Below are 21,173 nucleotides of genomic sequence, written 5' to 3' on the forward strand. Positions count from 1 at the left end.
CAGAACTGGCATGTATTCCTATTTCATAAAAGGATTGCCCCAAAGATGAAATTCATTGAGTAGAAGTAAGGCCTGCAACAAAAGGCTTCATTTTATTGTGTTATTTACTCATTTTAGGATGCTGCAAATACAGAGAACAAAACAAGGTACACCAAACGGATGAGGGGAGAAAAGAAATCTGTGAAAACAAGGCAAGGTCAAAATGGAAAACAAATACAATACTGCACACCATACTTTCAGTCTGTCAGGTTCATCAGGTCACATGTTGTCTATGACATCACAGTGGATGTTTTCCCCCACAATGCAAGGAGGATTAGAAATTCCCCACAGTGACACATCCACCCTGGAAAATCCTCAGCTGTGGCTGTCAAAGAGCCACCATTCGTTGCATCCAGGAGGTACATCAAGGGTACACTGAATACACAGTAGTTTTTCTACATGTAGCGACACAACATGTAGTTAAACAGGTAGTTTAATTTGCAGTAGTTTACTGGTAGTTCATCTACATTCAAGTTTATGTGGTGGTTGTAGTAGCGTATTACTTTTTTTGTCTTTTTGAGGTGCAGTTAACCTTTTGACGTGTACCGCCTCTTCTCTCTATTTTTCCTTTAATCCTGATTGGTTAGAATTATGCTGCTCCAATATGGTTGCCACACATAGCTGGTTCTCCTCACTGAGCTATATATATATCTAATAAAAAACACGTTTTCAACATACAAAAAAGTTACTCACACATACAAGACATACACCGTCTATAACTCATTCATTCAGACTGTCAAAATCCAGGCCTGCCATTAAAAGTATTGATATCAAAATGACGCCAAGTTATGGTACTAAAAACAATATAGGCTATCTTGCCTCACCGAAATGAAATAAGACGTATTCCAAAGCAATGATACCCAATATTTCCTCAGTTCTTTCAAGCCACTTGGCCCTGTGTTTTGTAATCTTACCATTGTGCAATGTCATGCAAACTTTGTGTCAGATCAAAGTGTCAAAATATTTCGAATTGCCTCATGGAACACACTGAAATTCATGTGGAAACGTACAATAAATACTGCATGTAAAATACATATTGTATATACATACATAGACAACTTCTTTCTTCCCATGGGGACATTTCCCTCGCAGCATGTTACATTCACATTTACGAACAGACATTTATACCAAGACACATACAATGATTCACGCAACAGAAAGGCTGGGCCGCGAAATACATATATACCAATACAAATTGGACATATACACGCCTATTCAATCAATCTTGACTGTGAGAAAGCCATCCACACATATGTTTGGCCTGTCCATGTACTGCATGCTTATACACACAGGGCCAAGTGACTTGAAAGAATTGGCCCACTAGGTCACAGGCAGACTAGCTGTTTAAACTGGAAATGTTTCAGAGTAAAAAGGTATGGGTATTTTGCGTGTGTATGCACGTTTTTGATTGGGTCGTGTAGGTGAAGATTTGGCTGGTGTCGGTAAAATGTCCAATGGGAAGACATGTTGTTAGTGGGATAGGCGGCAGGAAAAATAAGGAGAAGAAGAAGAAGAAGAAGAAGGAGAAGAAGGAGAAGAAGAAGAAGAAGAAGAAGGAGAAGGAGAAAACGCAAAACCCCCTTAGTTTGGGGCTTTATTGTGTGGACATGTGAAGTTGTTTATGAAATCTGTCTGTTGAAATGGGGTGAGAATGTACAGAATTTAATGTTTTTAAGGGCTGAGTGTCTGTGGCTGTTGTGGTTATTTCTGTGGGGAACCCTGAAAAGTGCCAAACTCTCGGTGCTGTATAGGTATGGGGCATGCCCCCGCCAAGGCGTAACTTGGTGGGATGGCATACCTGCCATCCCAATATACACTCACTGGCCACTTCATTAGGTGACAGGAGTGGCACCCGGTGTGATCTTCTGCTGCTCTAGCCCATCTGCTTCAAGGTTTGACGTGGTGTGTTCGGAGATGCTCTTCTGCGTGTCGCTTTTCAGCTTGCGGCATATTGTATTGTATTGTATTTTATTGTATTGTATTGTATTGTACTGTATTGTATTGTATTGTATTGTATTGTATTGTACTGTATTGTATTGTATTGTTTTGTATTGTATTGTATTGTACTGTATTGTATTGTACTGTATTGTATTGTATTGTATTGTATTGTACTGTATTGTATTGTATTGTATTGTACTGTATTGTATTGTACTGTATTGTACTGTATTGTACTGTATTGTATTGTATTGTATTGTATTGTATTGTACTGTATTGTATTGTATTGTATTGTATTGTATTGTATTGTACTCCGGCTAGGGCTCTCTCTCTTTGTCATGGGAGATCCCCGGTCTCAGACACCTACTGTGGAAAGAAACGCACTTTTAAATCCTGGATTGATTCGTAATATCATCCAGGTGTGTGCCTACTTAACCAGTAGGCGTGGTCCTCTAATTGCCCTGAGTAATTGTAGTTTCACGAGGTATATGACTCTTTTGGATAGCTTGGCTGTAGTTAAACTATTTTCAATGGGAAGTAATACATGGTTTGTCCAACTATACCTTCAGAGAAGTTTCCCCAACACTGCTCATTATTTGTCATTACAGTTAAACCCTCTATCCAATTTAACTGGAAAATAACTACTATGGGTCTGTAAAAGTTTCCATTTTTACCATCTTCATGAAACAAAAAAAAAACAAAAACAAAGTACATATATACACGGACAGGCAGACTCAATGGCACACATGCACACGCACACACGCACACACACACACACACACACACACACACGCACACAAAAGGAGAAGTGTGAGTTGACGTGTTCTCTGGCGTTCCAACCACAGGCTCAGTGCGCCTCTTGACTCAGCTGTGAAAGGATCTCAGGAGAAGAGCAGAAGCAATGAACACAGAAGCACTGAATGCGTTGGCTCTGGCTGTTGTCCTCCTACCAGGTAAGACTGACCGGTCCCCACACCCCCGCCCCGACCCCACCCTCAGCCACTGCACCTCAACCACTTTCACCGCACGTAGCAGACACAAGCTGTGCACTTCCATTCTCACTGGGGGCAGGGATATGTGTTCAGAAAATCTAGCAACAAAAAAAAACGAACTGATTACAGTAAACTGTATGTGGGTCGTCCATTATCCGTTCATGTTCTGGATTGCGTAGAGGCTTTTTTTGCCCTGGTGGAGAGTAGAGACGTGAGGCGTGTGATCTGCTAGGCGCCGTGTGGGACACGTTCCCTCTGGCTCGCGAGCAGCCTAGCGCGGGCCGAAAGCCTTGACCGCGACGCGCAGGTGCCTCTTCCGCAGGCGTCCTCTCGGATGGCTGGACCGTGCGCCTCCCCGCCGGACCCATCATCGCAGCGCGGGGCTCGACCGTGACCGTCCCCTGTCGGTACGGTTACCCCGACCCGGGCCGGCGCCGCCGGGTGCTTTCGGTCATGTGGTGCCGGGACCAGGCCCGCTGCATCACCCCCAGGTACGTGTACCACAGCGCGGGGATCCTTCCGGAACCGGCCTACCTGGGCCGGGCGGAGTACCTGGGCGACACGGTGAACGACTGCACCCTTAAAATCAACGGGCTGAGGGCGTCGGACAGCGGGACCTACGTCTTCCGTTTCATCACCGATCACCCCGTGGAGAACCTTCCGGACCAGGCGGGCGTCGTCCTGCTCGTATCCGGTGAGTCCGTGGGATTTCTCCACACGTTAAAATGCTCAGCATTAACTTAACTCTAAACTCTGACTCACATTAATCGAGGAGATATAAAACGATGAAATTTACTCAATCAGAGTACAAAATCTGCTCAGGGCCGATTTGACACTGAATGTTGTTCTGGAAATTCATTGCTGAATGTTTTGATGTGAACCTCAAATAAAGGAAAGGATGTTTAGCATCACATTACAAAAAGATCATGGTCTTCAGTTTTTGGGTCTTAAGATCAGCGTTAGTAACTTCTTTTCAAGAGGTGTCATGAGGGGGCTGTTGATTCCTTTGCTTAAAGTTGCCCACGGCACACTGAGTCCAGCTGCACCTAGCTTTGCAGAGACCCATCCCCATGGCGTATTCTGAAAAATGTTTATAAATAAATAATAGCCAAAGTTGACAAATTAATTATGAGACGTCACAAACTTTTGTTGTTTTTTGTTTTTTGGAAATATGTCACTGGAGGCCTTGATAAGTCGTTAGATGTGAGGACAGCGTCACCAAGACGCCCGCAACCTCCTCAGCCGTGCACATAAAAGGAGGCTTCCTGTGTCGCCCAGGCCTGTGCTTCCTCTTAGGCGCGGACACGTGATGTGCTGCAGAACTTCCTTAAAGCCTGTAGTTTTGTCTTTCTCTTCCAGAAACACATTTCTACTTAGGATGATTCACAGAAATACCACATGCTCTGGATCCTCATATGGCTACATCGTAGACTCTGACCGGGTCGGTTTGAGAGGGGGGGGGGGGGGGTCAGTTAGAACAGGAACAGCTAATCCTTATTTCACAGTTTTTGATGGCTGTTCTACATGTCATGCAGTTCTGTGGTCTAGGGGTTTGAACGTGAGGTTTAAGCTCCATCTGAGCACACTGCAATGGACCCTGGAGGTTCAGTCACCAAAGAAACCAGGTGACCTCAGTTGCTTGTGTATGCAAATGCTTTGCTCATCAATTTCTGTGCTAATTAAGGGCTGAGAGCTAACCAAAAAAAAAACAAAAAAAAACGAGCAGACCCAGTGGCTCTCCAGGACCAGGAATGAGGATAGCTAGTGTGGTGTTTCTGAAATTCAAAAGCAGATGGGCATTGTCCCGTGAAGAAAGCAAGTGGCGTAGTGAGTGATTGCATACTTTTACAGAAGGCACATCGTATGCTGCAGGGATCTATGTGACTGGTAATTAAAGCCCTCCGTCATTTCAAGAACAAATAAATAGACAAATAAACAAATTCCCAACTTTGACTCAAGGTGTTTGATGAAAATGTCATTCTTTTAAATTGTTTTAGGCTGACTTTTGGATGATTATACTGTACTCTTTTATTCTTGGACTTTTTTGATGTGTTATTTTTATCTCTTGATTTCAATTTAATGCAACATTTGTCACTTGTTTTTCCAATGCTTTTCTATTGCTTTTTATTTAATATAATTATATGTAATTATTCTTGCTATTTTAATTTAAATTTCCTTTAAAAAAATTTCAACAAATGGGCTGTTTTCTGTGTAATGAGGTGCTATAAGTTGCAATAAAATGATGATGATGATGATGATGACTATTATTATTATGATTAGTAGTAGTACTAGTAGACACATTTCTTGTGCTGGTTTCTTATTCTCACCCTAAGCTTACTGCAGATCCAGAAGATATGATCTGTGTTCAAGCCGGTTCCCTGATTTTTTACTTGTGTGTATGTTGAACACATTGCTGGACAGCAGGGGGCAGCATAACATTTTTTGAACTGCTGAATGTTTTACAGATTCTACAAGTCAAATCCAAACAAAGAAAAACATTAGCAAAGTGCTATTTTAGCTTCATTATAAACTTTCCTTTGCAATAAATTGTTCTGAATCTATTTGAGACAAATCACAGACATTGAGAAATTATATGGAATTGAACACATTTCTCTATTGATTTTAGATGCTCCCAAGAACACCTCAGTATCAGTGAGCCCCTCTGGTGAAATAGTGGATGGCAGTTCAGTGACTCTGACCTGCAGCAGTGATGCCAACCCACCAGTGCAGAACTACACCTGGTTTAAGAAGAATGACACTGGAGTCTGGCAGGCAGGATCTGGACAGAGTTTGAACTTTTCTAACTTTAGATCCTGGAACAGAGGACAGTACTACTGTGAGGCACAGAACAGACTTGGAGCTCAGAATTCTACTGCTGTGTCAATCAACATAGAAGGTGAGTGACAAGTGATCTACAATTATATCTCTGTTCTTTTGAACAAAGGTGACTGTTTCTGTTTCAGAATCTGTTATAGATTACTTGCGTGTTTGATTTTTTTAGTCATGATATCACTGAAAATAATGTATAACTAGGACCAGCCTTCATCTAGACAAGAAAGTATGACTTAAAGGTCATAATGGATAATCATATATGGATTTCATCACCTCCAAAACAATCTGCAGTACATCACTCCAATTTAGATTATAGTTCATATTTTTGGAGGGAATTAGGGTATGCATGCCCATATCTGGTTCCTGAACTAGCCCACACAGCTCTCTCAGCTAACTTGTACTGGCCTACACAGATTTATCTGCAATTTCATTGATTTTCCTGGTCTGGCGTTGTCCTTCCAGTCTTCCAGTTGTATGCACTTATTTTTAGGTCACTCTGTATTACAGTCTCTGGTACATACCTAAACATGAATTAAAATGCTATGTCTGCTTATTTGCAGTAGGGGATAGGACAGCGCTTGTATGGACGGTTGTTGGAATCACAGTGGCTGTTGCACTTGTTGCTGCTGTTGCGTGTGTGAGGTAAGTGTTTCCAGTGCAGAAACATCTGGAAATCAATCATCACTGAGAAGACATATGATTAGAAGTTCACTATTAAATATCAGGGAGACATGCAGTAATTTTTTCCGATTCACTTTAATTCAGAGGAGCTGGTATGGATGTTATTGTGAAATGTCATCTGGGATGGCTGATCCACAGCTCCTGAAGGTCTGTTACTTTGCCCCCCCCCCCCCTTTCAGATGGAAGAAGAAAAGTGCACGGAGAGAGAGAGTAGCAGACACACAGGCACTGTAAAAAACGATTTCCCACCTGGATATTCCTGGACCTGGACACCTGGATCATGACAACCATATCAGCCTTGCGGGATAAGCAAAGGACAGTTTTCTGTACATGCTGTATTTTTTATGAAACTACAAAGTCAGTAGATCTGTGCTGAACAGAAGACACAAAGCACAGATACACACAATGCAAGTTACAGTCAATTAGTGTGGACTTCCTGCTAAGTTTAACTCAATTTCAGTCTTGCTCCATATTGTAATTGGTTAAAAATATTGCAGACATTCCCCACTTAACTGCCATTAGATTGTACTTGTGTCTGTGGAAATTTTTTCATTTCATTTCGCAATCCACAATATGTTAAAATATAATTCTGTAATGTAAATTCTTCAATTGATTCTGTGATTGGGATGGCAGGTATGCCATCCCGCCAAGTTACGCCTTGGCGGGGGCATGCCCCATACCTATACAGCACTGAGAGTTTGGCACTTTTCAGGGTTCTCCACAGAAATAACCACAACAGCCACATACACTCAGCCCTTAAAAACATTAAATTCTGTACATTCTCACCCCATTTCAACAAACAGAATTAATAAACAACTTCACATAATAAAGCCCCAAAGTAACGGGATTTTGCGTTTTCTCCTTCTTCTTCTTCTTCTTCTTCTCATTCTTCTTCTTATTTTTCCTGCCGCCTATCCCACTAACAACATGTCTCCCCATTGGAGACTTTACCGACACCAGAAACTTGCATACACACGCAAAATACCCATACCTTTTTATTCTGAAACATTTCCACTTTAAACAGCTAGCCTGCCTGTGGCCTAGTGGGCAAGGTTACAGCCTGGGAATCATTGGGTCCCAGGTTCAAGCCCAGCTAAGAACACATTTCTGTAATCTGCTTTCACCCTCACTAATAATTGTCTACTACTTCTCAATTATTGCTTTTGCACCATATCTACCCACCGTTCACCGAACGTATACACTGCATTATGACGTACCGTCTGCACATTCAGTTATTAACCGGCCACAATATTGCTAAGCCATATGGGTTCAACGGGAGCTCTTCTGTGCTTACTGGCCTGTGTTCTTCTTTAAAACCACGGACAGGTTTGCTAATGATATTTCACGCATTGCATAGCTATGTCATGGTGCTGCCCCTAACAAAGTGACAGACTGGTAAACCTCCGGTTTGAAAGAATTGAGGAAATATTGGGTAGCATTGCTTTGGAATACATCTTATTTAATTTTGGTGAGGCAAGATAGCCTATATTGTTTCTAGTACCGTAACTTGGCGTCATTTCGATATCAATACTTTTAATGGCAGGCGTGGATTTTGGCAGTGTGAATGAATGAGTTATAGACGGTGTATGTCTTCTATGTGTGAGTAACTTGGCATTTTTATACTTTGAAAACGTGTTTTTTATGAGATATTATTACTTACTTAGGCCTCATCACGCCAAGTGGTGCATAAGGCCTCCACAAGGCCCCTCCATCTCTTCCGGTCCTGGGCCAAATGATTCTGGGACGTATAGTCCACTAAGTCAACAGACTGTGGCCACTCAAATGTAGGGAATGTGGTTAGATGGCCAGATGAGGAGACACGATTTGACCCAGGGTACTTTAACGGCCATTACCTTTGGAAAAGTGCCGTGGGAACTTCACCGACAGCGAATCAGGATCTTGTTTTCACAATGCACCTGAAGAGCAACATGTTCACGGTGCCCCATCACAATGATGTCACGTCGAATTTTATTTGATCTGAACAGAAGACTGCCCCCTACTGGCCCTCCAACACCCCTTCAGCTGCAGCCAGTTTTCCTCAAAGGAGGCTGCTGCGTCTGCTGGTGTGTCATGTGCTCCTGCACTGAATATAAGTCACCGATGGTCTACGGAGTCTGCACGCCTTGTTTCCAAGGCCTAAATGAGCTGCTGAGTGAAATCACAAAAACCAGCAGAGTCTGTGGTCGTACAGGGTTAGAGTTTGAGGCCCCTAGCCCCCAAGACATCTTTTAAAACGTGCTTCAGGGGGATTTTTTTTTTTTTTGATGGGAAATTGATTAGTCCTCTGACAATACCGTCAAATATTACAACATTTACAACATACGAGTTCTTCAGATATCTGTTTCTCAAAGTCTGCCTGAATGTTGCATTTTGTGAGGGTGTCACTGGGACATTCTCTCTCAATCTAAAAGCTATGCAGAGCTGAAGTAAAAACGCGAGTTTCCAGATCTCTATACAAAACTGCTGTCTGTTTCTGCTAGATTTTCCATTTTATAAAGAGCTGTTGGTGGAGGATTTTTCCCAAAGTACTGTAACCCTGCTGCAACATGCATGTTCATGTAACCCTGCTGCAACATGCATGTTCATGTAACCCTGCTGCAACATGCATGTTCATGTAACCCTGCTGCATACATGCTCCTGTGACACCGTTACACGTTTATATAACCCTGTTACACACACGCTCATAACTCATGTACATGCGCATGTATTCTCTCACATTGAATGGGAAGATTATAAAGCAGATTAATGCAGATTATAATCTCCAAACTCACGTCACTTTTAAAAGCAAGGTCCAAAATCTTCTAAAACAGTGTTTTAGTTTGACATTTTACATTGCCTTGTTGTATTAACCCCATTTTTAGTTTCTGTCTGGTTAGCTGTTTGAAATAATGCATCTTTGTATTTGTTTTCTTTACATAAATTGTTTTATTATGTCAATCAATAAATTATGATTTATTTGAGCATTGTAAAGCACTGTGAACCTTGAACCTCTGTTTTGATAAAGATTATCATTATTTTCTTTATACGGCCATCATATTTTGCCTGCAAACCCCCCCCACCCACCCCACCCCCCAAAAAAATAAATAAATAAATAAATAAAATAAAATAAAATAAAATAAAGTAAATAAATATAATAATATTCATATAAATTCCATTTTATTCACGTGTGGGCATCTATTTCATTTCAGTGAAATGTGAAAGATACAATGATCCAATCGGCTGTATGTAGTAAAAATCACCTTTATGAAGTATAAGCATTGAAATGCAACTAATTATGTGCATGAAGGACCGTATAACAGGCAAAGCCAAACCAAAGATCTAAAAGGTCACATGAACATCAAACAGAGATACAGCGCTGCTCCACCGGACACTGAACTGAGGTGTGAAATAAAATAAAGAATAGAACAGGCTGCAGGAAGTGAGGGCTTTAACTTCTCACACTGCTGTGGTAAAGGGGCTCTTCTGAAATAGGCAGCCACAGGGGCCCACAGTCCGCTGCACCAGAGCCATGATACTTTCACAAAGATAACTACGCCTGTCCACTTTTTACATCTTCTGCGAAGGTAAGTGCAATCTTAATGTTGATCTGTTGGGGTTACAGGAGGAATCTACAAGTACAGCCCTGTTTTCATGCGGACATCTTAATGGACTGTTAACACATTGTTTTCTAATCTGAGTTTACAAATAATGTCCATATGCATAGAGCTGATAGAATGAGAGAAAAAAAATCTGATTTAGCTCTTGATTTTTAACATGAATTTAAGTACAGTGTTGTGTTCTTGTTCGGATTACTAGCTTTTGTGCATGTGTCAAGGAATCTCCGCTGAAGGTGCTAGGACCAGGATCTGCCAGCATTCGTAAAACATAAATTATTTAAAATTAAAAGTAAAAAAAAATAAAATAAAAATTAATATATATCATTTCTGATAACTTTTCTTATCTTCAGTACTTAACCGAATTCAGATTTTGTGGATTGTTAGGCTTAAACAAGCAAAAAAATTATGTTTATAGATGTCAGGAGCGCCACCCACACACATATTTGTAAGCCCTTCTCGTCAGGTACATTAGTATCGTTCTTTAGCCGTTCGGTTAAAATTATCAAACTAATCTATTTGAATTATATATGTAACTTAACCATTAATGAAAGCAAATTAAACATATGTTACAGAGAAATCTTAATACAAGATCACTCGTTTGGTGGCCTATGGAATCTAATTTAACCTACACTTGTATGTTGTCTAATCTGTGTTTCAAATTTGTCCAGTTATGTATTGTGTATGCACTGACGCTTTTACACAAATGAAGTTCCTAACGGATAAAGTTCTTTTGAATTTGAATTTGGTTTAGAGATTCTAGGCTGAGCAGAATCTTTTTACATTTATTTTTACTACACATCTGCTGTGAAATGTAAAACAAATGATTGATCTTAAGTTCCTCTTTATGCTCAGCTCAGCAACAGAGATGAGTAGATTTCTTTGGCTTCATGACATGGGCAGAACTGTAAATGAACTGGATTTACTGGTGTGCTCTATTCATGAGGAATATTATAGATTTTGCCATCATTTAAACTTTTGTGAAACTAAATTGTATACTTGAAAATATGTGCGTGTGCGTGTGTGTGTGTGTGTGTGTGTGTCTACTTTGCATAGTCCTCCAGACCCCTGTCTGAAGATATTAGAGTCTCATATTGTATTATTGTTTATACATATTATAATCTGCAAACTCAAGTCACTTTTAAAGGTGAGGTCCTAGATTTTTTTTAAACAGTGTTTTAGTACTTAATTTTACATTGCCTTGTTGTATTGAGCCCAAATTTAAGTTTCTGTCTGGTTTTAGATATTTGAAAGCATTCATAATTTTATTTGTCTTCTTTACATACATTGTTTTATTATTTGTATCAATGTATTATGGATTATTTGAGCATTGTAAGGCACTGTGAACCTCAAACCTCTGTTCTGAAAAATATTATCATTATTTTCTTCATATGGCCATCATGTTTTACCTGCCTTCCATTTAGTTCACATGTGGGGATCAAGTTCATCTCTTTAAAAGATACTATAATAATACTATACAATAGGTCGTATGTAGTCAAAATCATCTTTATGAAATATCAGCATTGAAATGCAACTAATTATGTGTATGAAGGACCGTATAACAGGCAAAGCAAAAGCAAAGTTCTTAAAGGTCACATGAACATCAACCACAGAAACAGCGCTGCTTCACCGGACACTGAACTGAGGTGTGAAATAAAATAAAGAATAGAACAGGATGCAGGAAGTAAGTGGCATTTTAACTTCCTCCACTGTCTGTGGTCAGGGTGGCTCTGGTCTGAAATTAGGCAGCTTCACCCAAAGCCGCGCCCGCTACTCCTCTGCACAAAAGAGCCAAGCAGGGGCACCTCAGAGTACCCGCTTTGAGGCACCAGAGCTGTGATACTTTCACAAAGATAACTACACCTGTCTGCTTTTTACATCTTCTGTGAAAGTACAGTGTGTGCAATCTTTATTTTAATAAGCGGGTTATAGGCTAAGCTACAGCAGCGTTTTGTTGATGTTCCAGCTTCATGTCAAAAATCCGATGCATGAAACATAAACGCGACTGAGTTATGTATGGTAGCAATGGTAAAGCATGCTGTTTGTGGCAGTAAAATTTACCTAGGAGGGATCGATGGATTCAATACATTTAATATTAATATCTGTAGATGGGGCAATTATTAAAATAGATGAGTCTTGTATGTACATTTCAGATCAAATTCCTGGAAGATCTTTTACTAAACTGAATTAAATTATCTGGTTTAGGTAATGGATTTTGTATAGGGCTCCTGAATGTATGAGTGTTTACCTGTGCCTGATGCCTATCACACCTTTTACAGTCACTTTTATATTAACCTCTACTGTACATGTATTGGAATAGGGGTGGCATGGTGGTGCAGTGGGTAGCACTGTCGCCTCACAGCAAGAAGGCACTGGGTTTGAATCTCGGTTTGGGGCCTTTCTGTCTGGAGTTTGCATGTACCTCCGGGTACTCCGGTTGCCTCACACGGTCCAAAAACATGCAAATAGGCCAATTGGAGACTCTAAATTGCCCATAGGTATGAATGTGTGAGTGAATGGTGTGTGTTCCCTGCGATAGATTGGAAGCCTGTCCAGAGTGTATTCCTGCCTCTCGCCCAATGCATGCTTGGATAGGCTCCAGCACCAGCTCCAGCTCATGATAAGCGGGTATAGATAATGGATGGATTGATGGATGTATTGGAATTCGGCAAAGCCTCAGATCTTAGCATCAGTTTGTTTTGTAATCCGGAATCATTTTTGTAAACACAGTAGTTATGTTTATTTTATAAGCGTAATATGCAAAAATGAACAAACGGTAAACGGACTGCATTTATATAGCGCTTTTATCCAAAGCGCTTTACAATTGTTGCCTCTCATTTGTCAGAGCAGTTAGGGGTTAGGGGTTAGGTGTCTTGCTCAAGGACACTTCGACATGCCCAGGGCGGGGTTTTAACCGGCAACCATCCGACTGCCAGACAATCGGTCTTACCTCCTGAGCTATGTCACCCCTTACAAAATTATTGACATCTGAATTTCAATAATACAGTGGGGGCAAAGAAATAAGAATTACCCAGTCTTTTTGAAAAGGCACTACTGGTCCAGTCCAGACACAAAGCAAACGACTCTGTATATTTTATTCAAAAGTTTGTATCTGATACAATCTAAAACGAGTATCACCTTCAGGAAGTGAGTCAGATCTCTAACACATTCTACTTTTATATTTAGTGTGAAGCATTGTATTTGCGATCATATTCAGCCACACTGCTCTGTCTGCAAGGCTGTTTAATACTAATGGCACATTAACAAACCACTGAGGCCAGATCAGAATTATCTCCTGGTAAGCGTATTATCATATTATTTAATTTAGTCAAAACTACGTCACAATATTTTGTGGTGCAAGATGATTAAACTGGAATCAAATATAAAATAAAATGCATTTTCTGACTATAAACAATTGCTGCTTCTTCCATACAAATATCATTCATCAAGTAAAATGCTGTTTGAGTCTCTGCTTTCTGGAATCTTTTTGAGATCTTCATAAAACCCAAAGCATTTTTAGGCATTAGCAGCACATTAATTCACTGTGTGTGCTTGTGTAGTAATTGTTATTCTGGTATTCCTGCAAGTTAATAGAAAACTCTGACAGTCTTTGTTTGTGCTGTTCATTTTCATCTGATTCAGATGATTCTATCTGATGCAGCCATGCTCTTCAATACCTTGTTGGTAATCGTCCTCTCCGTGTCAGGTAAATGATCTGTGTGTTTTTTTCCAAAAGTTGTTCTGATGTTTCAGTCTACATATACAGTATTTATCAGCATGTGTTCCTATTCATTAGTCTCCCTTCATAAACTCAATCAGAAGGAACAAAAGTGAATGCATTAAATTGCAGAATATATGTAATTTATATAAAATAATGTTCTACAATACATTAGTTTTGAGTAGTGCAACATCGCTCATCTGAAGAGACGATAAATAGAGAGAACCTTTAAGATGAAGATCCTCTTCGCACTCAGCTTTAAAACTGAGACAGAGGCATGATATAAATATCTGTGGCTGTACTAGATGATCGGAGCTGTTGATTGTGCATGTTGCATTCTTAGAATGACGACACAAGTATTCCGGTGCCACGTTTTAATGAAAGCAGTTTGTTTTCACTGCAAGCAAAACATAACAGTTTTCAGCCGACAGTATACGAAGACACTCGCTCATAACTTGCTTGGTTTGCTACTGCATTCTAGCAAAGCTAGCTACTAAGCAAGACTTCCTGTACCTGCGAATCTCACATTGATCAGCGGCTACTGCCATCTACTGACATCAGTTAGTATTGAAATACAAGTACAATTATTGATGTTCTATAGTTTTGGAGAAGTTATGTGCAATTGTTTTAAAGTTTTGTTAATTGAATCCCTTATCTGTCATGTTGCCAACACATCTGTGTTTTAAAGGATTTCTGAGCAGTGTGTTTGTGTGTGCGCGTGTGTGTATGTTTGTGTGCGTGCATTTGCGTATGTGTGCGCATGTGTGTGTGCGCGCTTGTGTGTGTGTATGTGAGTGTATGTGTGTCTGTGTGTGTGTGTGTGTGCTTGTGTGTGTTTGTATTTTTCAGGTGTTCTGAGCCAGAGGGGATGGAGAGTGACTTACACCCCTGAGAGAATCTGTGCTTTAAAGGGGTCTTCAGTAGACATGAGCTGCACTTACTCATATCCCCCATGTCACACAGTGCAGAAAACATTCTGGTTTATTTATGACTGGAACAGTAAACAGGAGGGTGAAGACCTGTCCCAGGACCCAGAATACTCTGACCGTGTGGAGTACCTGGGGAATCAGAACAATGACTGCACTTTTAGAATAAACCAGCTGAGAGAAACTGATTCAAAAACATACCGATTCAGGGTCCTGATTGTCTGTGATAAATATACTGGAGAACCTGGTGTCGCTTTGGAAGTCACTGGTAATTATTTTAAAACTCAGAGGATTATCTACCCACAAGTATGACTGGAAGCTTTATTACAGGTTTAATTTGCTATTTGCAGATCTACAGGTGATGGTGAATCCTGACACAGTGACAGAGGGACAGAGTGTGAGACTGACCTGTAGCACCACCTGCACTCTGACTGGCAGCCCAGCCTTCATCTGGTACAGGGACGGATCTCCTCTGTCCTTCACTGATCAGAGTCACCAGTTCACAGCCAGCAGGGAAGATGCAGGCAGCTACTCCTGTGCTGTAACAGGCTATGAGCTTCAGTCCCCTGCAATGACTCTTAATGTGAGATGTGAGTACCAGAGGCCAAACTTCTTTAAATCTCACAGTTTTTAAAGTTTTCAACTCTAATTTTCAGCTATATTGTAAAGATTATACTATGCTGCATGTAAATGTTCTGTCATTATAGCATTGCATGAAACGTCAATACCTGAAAACATGCCATAATGCAATGATGGGAAAACACTCCTTACAGTATGCCTGAGTCAGGTTTAAATTTCACATGAAACTACAAACCATTGTTCCCTCCTTCAGATTCTCCCAAGAGCATCTCAGTATCAGTATATCAGTATATTCATATAGATGTCACCCCTCAGTGTGACATCTATATAAAACTGCAGTACCTGTTATTTTCTCTTTCAGATCGTCCAAAGAGCGTCTCAGTATCAGTGAGCCCCTCTGGTAAAATAGTGGAGGGCAGTTCAGTGACTCTGACCTGCAGCAGTGATGCCAACCCACCAGTGCAGAAATACACCTGGTATAAGAAGATTGGAGCTGAATTCTCATGGAGAGCATCAGAACAGAGGTACACCATTAATAGAATCACACCGCGGGATGCAGGAGAATACTACTGTGAGGCAGAGAATGGGATTGGGACAAACAGATCTCCTCCTAAACGTCTTGATGTGAAGTGTGAGTATATCAGTGCATCTCAGCTTCAGACACACAGAGCAGAGAGTCAGTATCTCCTGAGTGTCTTTGGGTAACTTCACAGCAGTAAGACACTGAGTAAAGCAGACCCAATGGCCAGTGGAGGAGAAATCGGGTTTAATTACATTATCATACAATGATGAGCCTGATCATACTGACATGTCTTAGGCAAAACGTGTAGTCATTTTGAGTTTGCACAGGGAAAAAAAGCAGCTGTTCAACTTTAAAAAATGAAGTTATCATTATTAATGAAGATGCTAAAAAGACATATCTAAATACTTCTGTCACTTTTGAAAACTTGATTCAGCTGTGTCATTTACCAACTACCTTAAAAAGCTACAGTATATCCAGTTCATTTTGTAACAAAGCATGATATACTGGGACATTTACTGTAACAGGTTCTGCAGTCCTATTCCCCACAAACCACTAAATCTGTCGTTGGTAGAGGCACCAAGGCTTTATTGTGCGCTCGATACCAAAAACACAGAAACAAAAACAAAACAAAACAAAAACAAGCACACGATAAGGACGGGATTAGATGGCATGCCTCTCCCGCGTGCGTCTCTCATTCCAGCACCCCGGACTCACTGCAGGCAGAGCATATAAACCATTACCAATCAATTGTAACTGCAAACAGGCGTGGTTGTTAGCCAGCTATACTGCTCCCACTCCGCCTGCAGATGGCGCCCTAACCACACCACTCCTCCACTTCACATTGTGAGATTTCAGCTCCATTATAATCATTACTTTGAAATAAATGTCTCTGCTAGTGTTTTGAGACGCAACACAGTGAGTAAGAAATTATATGGAATTGAGCACATTTTTCTAATGATTTTAGATGCTCCCAAGAACACCTCAGTGTGAATTTTAATTATAACTGCAAGACCTGTTATTTTCTCTTTCAGATCCTCCGAAGAGCGTCTCAGTATCAGTGAGTCGCTCTGGTGAAATAGTGGAGGGCAGTTCAGTGACTCTGACCTGCAGCAGCAGCGATGCCAACCCATCAGTGCATATACACACCTGGTATAAGAATAGAGCTGAACTCTCATGGAGAGGATCCAGGTACACCATTAAAAGCATCACACTGCAGGATGCAGGAGAATATATCTGTCAGGCAGAGAATGGGATTGGGATTAAAACATCTCCTCCTAAACGTCTTGATGTGAAGTGTGAGTATATCAGTGCATCTCAGTTTCAGACACACAGAGCAGAGAGTCAGTATCTCCTGAGTGTCTTTGGGTAACTTCACAGCAGTAAGACACTGAGTAAAGCAGTCACACTGGCCAGTGGAGGAGAAATCAGATATAATTACATTATCATACAGTGATGAGTCTGATCATACTGACATGTCTTAGGTAAATCGTGTAGTCATTTTGAGTTTGCAAAGGGCAAAAAAGGTACCACATGCTGCTGGTCAACTTTAAAAAATGAAGTTATCATTATTAATGAAGATGCTAAAAAGACATATCTAAATACTTCTGTCACTTTTGAAAACTTGATTCTGCTGTGTCATTTTCCAACTACCATAAAAAGCTACAGTATATCCAGTTCATTTTGTAAGAATGCATGATATACTGGGATATTTACTGTAACAGGTTCTGCAGTCCTATTCCGCACAAACCACACAATCCGTCGTTGTTAGACGCACCAAGGCTTTATTGTGCGCTCGATACCTAAAACACGGAAACCAAAACAAAACAAAACACACACGATAAGGACGGGGATTAGATGGCATGCCGCTCCCGCGTGCGTCTCTCATTCCAGCACCCCGGTCTCACTGCAGGCAGCGCATATAAATTATACCAATCAAATGTAACTGCAAACAGGCGTGGTTGTAGGCCAACTATACTGCTCCCACTCTGCCTGCAGATGGCGCCCTAACCACACCACCCCTCTACATCACCTTGTGAGATTTCAGCTCCATTATAAACATTACTTTGAAATTAATGTCTCTACTAGTGTTTTGAGATGGAACACAGTGAGTGAGAAATTATATGGAATTTAACACATTTTTCTGATGATTTTAGATGCTCCCAAGAATACCTCAGTGTGACTTTTCTTTAAAACTGCAAGACCTGTTATTTTCTCTTTCAGATCCTCCGAAGAGCGTCTCAGTATCAGTGAGCCCCTCTGGTGAAATAGTGGAGGGCAGTTCAGTGACTCTGACCTGCAGCAGTGATGCCAACCCACCAGTGCAGAGATACACCTGGGTTAAGAAGAATGAAACTGGAGTCCGGCAGGCAGGATCTGGACAGAGTTTGATCTTTTCTAACTTTAGATCCTGGAACAGAGGACAGTACTACTGTGAGGCACAGAACAGACTTGGAGCTCAGAATGCTTCTGCTCTACTGGTCACAGTGCAAGGTAGGACCAGAACATATTTGATAAAATGTTTTATCTGACGCTGATTGTGATCCAGTGGCTACAAAGCAATGCTGATCATAACATTGGTGCCACAATCCGAACCGGATCATGGTAGATAATGATGATGAGCAGTGTAACTAAAAGTTTCATGATGCCAGAATTGAATTCAGTAAAATTCAAATGTACAGAAATTTCTAGTAAAGGTAGGCATATAAGAGGTGTGTTTAAACATTTATAAAATTTCTTATTAAGGACCTTGGTGAGGCATGTTGTGAAATGAGCACTGCTATATCATAACTGACAGGGCTTCATCTCTCTGACTTTGCTTAGGAGGTCAGTCACTGATCGTGGCTGCAGCTGTGGGAGTCGCTGAAATTTTGGCTCTTGTGTTTCTGTGTGTGTGCCGGAGGTACGTGGTTGTAATTGAGTCGGTTTGTAGTCACTCCAGTGTGAATTACTGTATGTATGATTTAGACTCATAGTTCAAAACGAGTGTACATTTTTGTGGAATGTTTTTGTCAAGCATTAGCTACGTTACATCATGCTGATGCCATACTCCCCCCTCTAATGTCTGATTAGTGCTTAGACCACTGCATTATTAGACATCTTTTTTTATTGAGATGTCAATTTTATAAACTCTGACTGATGCTTTTTAGTGTCCCAATTAGTTTATCAAACCTGTATGATGGGGTAACAGAATCCCCTTAAAGCTTGTTCTTAATATGAATCATGTGGACAGTTACAGACCATAACAAAGTCTTGTCAAGCGCATCAATTTTCCCATGAAATCCAGTGTTGGTTTGAATAAAGCAGAACTACATTTATTGGGCAGGATGAAACCTCTTATAACTCAGGCTCATTTCCTGTAACCAAATGACATCTGAATAATAAAAAAATATACACGTACATCGGCACTATTGCCTCAGCAATACACATCATTCAAACAAAAGCAAAATGCTGTTTATACAAGAGGGGCCTGTTTAAAGATTTGTCTGAAGGTAGATTTACTTTTTATTTTTCTTTCTTCTCTGAATAATCAGGAGGAGAAAATCAACAAATGAGACAGAAGAGGACAGGCAGGTGAGTTAATGAAATCAGTCTGCATATGTGCATACATGTATTTATCTACGGATGTAATATAATTTTGATAATGCATAATGCATTCTTTAAGCAAAAACGGAAATATGGTTAACACTGTCTATAATGCCTGTCTATATATATATACTTATAATAAATTAAAATCTGCTCATAATACAGTATAATTAGAGTTATGAAGATTGATTAATACTCACAATGCTTTGTAACAGTAATCGTGAGACATGATTTATTTATTTATATAGCACCTGTGTATTGCTAATGAGGATCTTAAATAAATAAATAAACCTTTCTTACAAATAAGTAGAAAGCATAGCAGTGTGTGCCATGTGACCTTGAAGGTTTATTAGATTATGTACAGATTTACAGTATGAGGTTATGATCTTCTATGTGTGTTGACATGCTTAATGGAAATATTTCAGGAGTTAATTATGTGTATTCCCCTGTTAAGGACAGTTTCATTTTCTCAAAAGGGGTTGCAGTATGTGACAGTAACGTTACACAGTACAATACTGCTTATGTGCATGTAATTATCTGTGCATTACATAGAGAGCCAGGGAGAGTGACTTGTACTGTATGTGTTGTATTCACCTGTTTCCAGTGAATAAATACACACAGATTATTGTTGTGATGGTGGTTTATTGCTATTGGTTATTGCAAATATATGCTTTGGAATGAAAGAAGTACTTCAGAATGCAATCTTTCCAAAAGTTTATGAAAACCCACTGTAAAACAGGTCATGACAGAGACAAGAAATCGTATTAAGTGTATTAAGTTGTCTGTATGTTTTTAAGTATGTCTGGTTCAGTTGATATTGAACTGCTGATGGCATGTATTTGAAAATAATACATTGATTCATTAGCTGATTTTTTTATATCAGGTTAAATGCATGTTTTGTCGTTAATGGGGGCGAGTAGCTCACTCCAGCTCTGAGGAGCTCACTGAAATGAACAGGTACTTTCTGTGGAACTTTCCCAACCTTCTCCTGCCTCTTTTCTTTACCCTGCAGGGGAATAAAAGCCCCATTTTTGGCAACGCCCCCAGGGATTAAAAGTTTACACTTTGGGCCCTGATACGACAAGACGACGGGGACGACCTCTGATCAGCCCGCCAACCCCCCGCCAAAACCCGAGGTCCACGATTGACCAGAGTGGGCTTTACCGGATAGACCCGGGGGTTCCCACTGGATTGACCCCGAGTTCTCACTGGGGGGGGGTTGAGATTGGTTGTGATTTATGTTGGAAACAAAAACCAAAAAAGTATTTAGATTCTAACCCCTAGTAGATGGGTGACTTTACCAAAGGGACAATAATTAAAAAATGAATTACCAAAAATTTCATCCTAACACCCTTGGGTTTAAGCATGTACAAAAAAAACCCTGGAAAAAAAAATCCCCCTGAGCATTTCTGAGATTCCATACTTCCCCCGGGACATTTTGTAAATTTTTATATTTATGTGTTTTAGGAAATTGGGGTTTTCCTTGATACCAATTTATATTTTTTATTTTTTTTGTTGGGAGTCCCCCAAAACCCAGTTCAAGATTTTAAATGTTGTAATCTCTCGCTGCTGTTTTCTAAGAACTTCTCTTGGTCAAAAAAAACCGTGGGAATGAGGACTGGGTGTCAGGGTTTTTTGGGGTCTTCCCCCCTGTTTTTTTTCTTTTGTGGCGCCAGATGGCGGCCCCTCGGTTTTTTGTTTTGGAAAATTTTTTATTGGGTTTTCCCCTTTTCCAAATTTTTATTCGTTCTGTCTCTGTTCCCCCCCCTCCTG

General features: G+C 40.4%; 1 protein-coding gene across 11 annotated transcripts in view; it reads left to right on the forward strand.

Annotated features, from left to right (window-relative positions):
* The first annotated feature begins 2,163 nt into the window (after positions 1–2,163).
* LOC135238005 (B-cell receptor CD22-like) overlaps positions 2,164–21,173 on the forward strand; it is a 93,280-nt gene continuing 74,270 nt past the window's right edge. Inside the window, exons 1-5 of one of the 11 annotated variants that reach the window (XM_064305647.1) lie at positions 2,204–2,927; positions 3,289–3,660; positions 5,593–5,862; positions 18,639–18,717; positions 19,349–19,388. In XM_064305647.1, coding sequence (XP_064161717.1) covers positions 2,876–2,927; positions 3,289–3,660; positions 5,593–5,862; positions 18,639–18,717; positions 19,349–19,388 — 813 coding nt within the window. In that variant the 5' untranslated portion in view covers positions 2,204–2,875. Of the gene's footprint in view, positions 2,928–3,288; positions 3,661–5,592; positions 5,863–6,358; positions 6,441–6,658; positions 9,540–18,038; positions 18,309–18,638; positions 18,718–19,348; positions 19,389–21,173 lie in introns of those variants that run through there. The other 10 variants (XM_064305675.1, XM_064305693.1, XM_064305717.1 and 7 more) reach the window with 10 other exon arrangements.

Source organism: Anguilla rostrata, chromosome 1 (assembly GCF_018555375.3).
Source record: "Anguilla rostrata isolate EN2019 chromosome 1, ASM1855537v3, whole genome shotgun sequence".
In the NCBI taxonomy this organism is placed as follows: Eukaryota; Metazoa; Chordata; class Actinopteri; order Anguilliformes; family Anguillidae; genus Anguilla; species Anguilla rostrata.